The sequence below is a fragment of the Pteropus vampyrus genome, unplaced genomic scaffold (assembly GCF_000151845.1).
Source record: "Pteropus vampyrus isolate Shadow unplaced genomic scaffold, Pvam_2.0 Scaffold245, whole genome shotgun sequence".
NCBI classification, from domain to species: domain Eukaryota; kingdom Metazoa; phylum Chordata; class Mammalia; order Chiroptera; family Pteropodidae; genus Pteropus; species Pteropus vampyrus.
This window is the reverse complement of record NW_011889026.1, coordinates 1,298,181-1,300,185: the sequence shown is the minus strand read 5'-3', so window position 1 is coordinate 1,300,185 and position 2,005 is coordinate 1,298,181. Positions and strand designations below refer to the sequence as shown.

General features: G+C 62.0%; 1 protein-coding gene across 1 annotated transcript in view; it reads left to right on the top strand.

The window, feature by feature from the left end:
- TMC3 (transmembrane channel like 3) overlaps positions 1 to 2,005 on the top strand; it is a 31,675-nt gene that overhangs the window by 4,234 nt on the left and 25,436 nt on the right. The window contains exon 2 of the mRNA XM_023520042.1: positions 1,332 to 1,496. Within this exon, the coding sequence (XP_023375810.1) occupies positions 1,332 to 1,496 (165 nt within the window). The remainder of the gene's footprint in view (positions 1 to 1,331; positions 1,497 to 2,005) is intronic.

The following is a 2,005-nucleotide window of genomic DNA, read 5'->3' as shown; positions in this document are numbered from 1 at the left end:
CTCTGCATGGGAAACCGCGTTTCCATGACACTAACAGCCCTGTCAGTCCGCTTAGGTGATGGCAAAGAGCTAACGGTCTGGAGGCAGCCCGCCTGCATCAGACGCTACGCTCGCGGTCCCCGGCCTCGGATGTCGGGTCGTCAGTGCCTCTAAACGCCAGGGCCTTTCCCTTTAAGGTGGAAGGGATGGCAAAATGTGGCACCCACCTCCTGCAGCAGGATTTCCGAACTCTGTCACGCGTCGGGTGACAGAACCCCGGGCGCCCGCAGACCACCCAGTCAAGACACGGGGACAGCGCAGGTGTGGCTCAGGCGTGGCTCAGGCGCACTCGGCCCGTCTGTGGCAGTTCCTGGTGGCGTGAAATCACCCACGTGGGCGCCCAGCACTGTCCTGCTGTGTGGCAGCCATGCCCTGTGACTGAGCAGTGACCGTGACACCGCTGTGCGGGCTCACAGCACAGGCAGGGAGTAGAGTGGCCTCAGTGACCGCTGCCACTGACCTGTGAATGGATGTCCCTAAAGAAACAGGACACCTTGTCAGCGTTAGGCCCACTGCCCCGCCTTCCTGTTCGGTGCCTGTGTCTCTGCCAAGCAGACGGCCCCTACCCCCTAAACCCGCCACGCAGCCCGCGTTTCCTTCCCAGCGGCTTGCACCTTCCCCGGGCCCCCACTTCAGGCGCTGCCCTCCAGGACTGGCTCTCAGGCGTGCCCAGCATCCTCCGTGCTTGTTACCAGCCCTCATCACTTGCCCCTCTGTACGTGCGGGTGACGTTTTTCAGGTGGGAAGACACACTCAGAGATGTCGAGGGCCTTACCCCAGGACACACAGCTTCAGAGCGTGGAATTGAGCCTTAAACCTGACCCCAGCTCCCAAGCCCTGTCCTTCTGAAACGGGGGGCTCTGCCGAAGTGGTTACCGCAGCAGTTTGTCTGGCACAGAGTGCCGAAAGGTGGTGAGGATGTGAGCCGGAGGAGGCGGGCCTTCAGCGCTGCAGTGCTCTCCCCGCGGGCAGAGCACTGCAGACGGTAGCTCCTCTGCCGAAACACTGGAGGAGCAAAAGAACAAGCCGGGCCTTGGTCCACGATGCCCGGCCGCCAGGGGCCGGGCTCCCAGAGAGCCGCTCGTCCTCAGCACTCGCATCTGTCACCCCTTGTCACACGCGAGTCCTCCCCATCACCTTGAGAAGCTGCTGGAGTGACACGTCACTGATGGTACTGGTCGAGACGTCTGAGGACGGGCCAGGAGCACGGAGCCCTGACCGCACCTGGGGAGCGATGCTGACCCGGGGGGCGGGGGGCTCACGCCCTGAGCGCTCGTCCGCCCGCCTTGCAGCGAGCTGGAGGTCGGTGCTGCTGGGGGCCACGCCGGTCCTCCCTGCATCCTCGGCCGCTGCCGCCGTCCCTCAGCCCTCGTCACTTTACGACTTGTCCATCTCTGTTAGCAAGTGGACAACTCTGCTTCACGTGCCTCTGTATTATTCTTCTGTGCTTGAACCAAGTAAGTGTGCAGGACATGTCGGCAAGAGAAACGTGATAAATAATGGGTTGAGATACAGTGTTACTTCACTTTTAAGGCCTCTGTCTTCTAGTCGCTGCGTGGGCTAGGGTGCTGACCCTCTCCCTCGCCTGCGTTTCTGGTTTGGAGCAGAATGAAGCCAGTGCACTGGCTGCGCCGTGAAGATGGGGCGATTGCAGTGCGGGCGGAGCGTTGGTCCGAACCGCAGCGATCCGGTTCGGCCGCGTGGAGAGAACACCCCGTTGCGGGAGGCGGGCTGGGATGCAAGCGGGCGGAGCCGACGCATCGATCAGGAGAAGGAAGTTACGGACACTGAGCGCGACCTCACAGGCGGCCAGTCTTGGACATGGGGCTCTCGTCAGCATGATACAGTGTCAGGCGAGGTCACCTTGGTGGTGACGCTCAGCTCTACGAGTGTTCGCCTTCTGTCTCCCGTGGCAGTGACATTGTGTCCTAACCCTGCAGTTCATCTCGGTGTGACTCTAACTCCT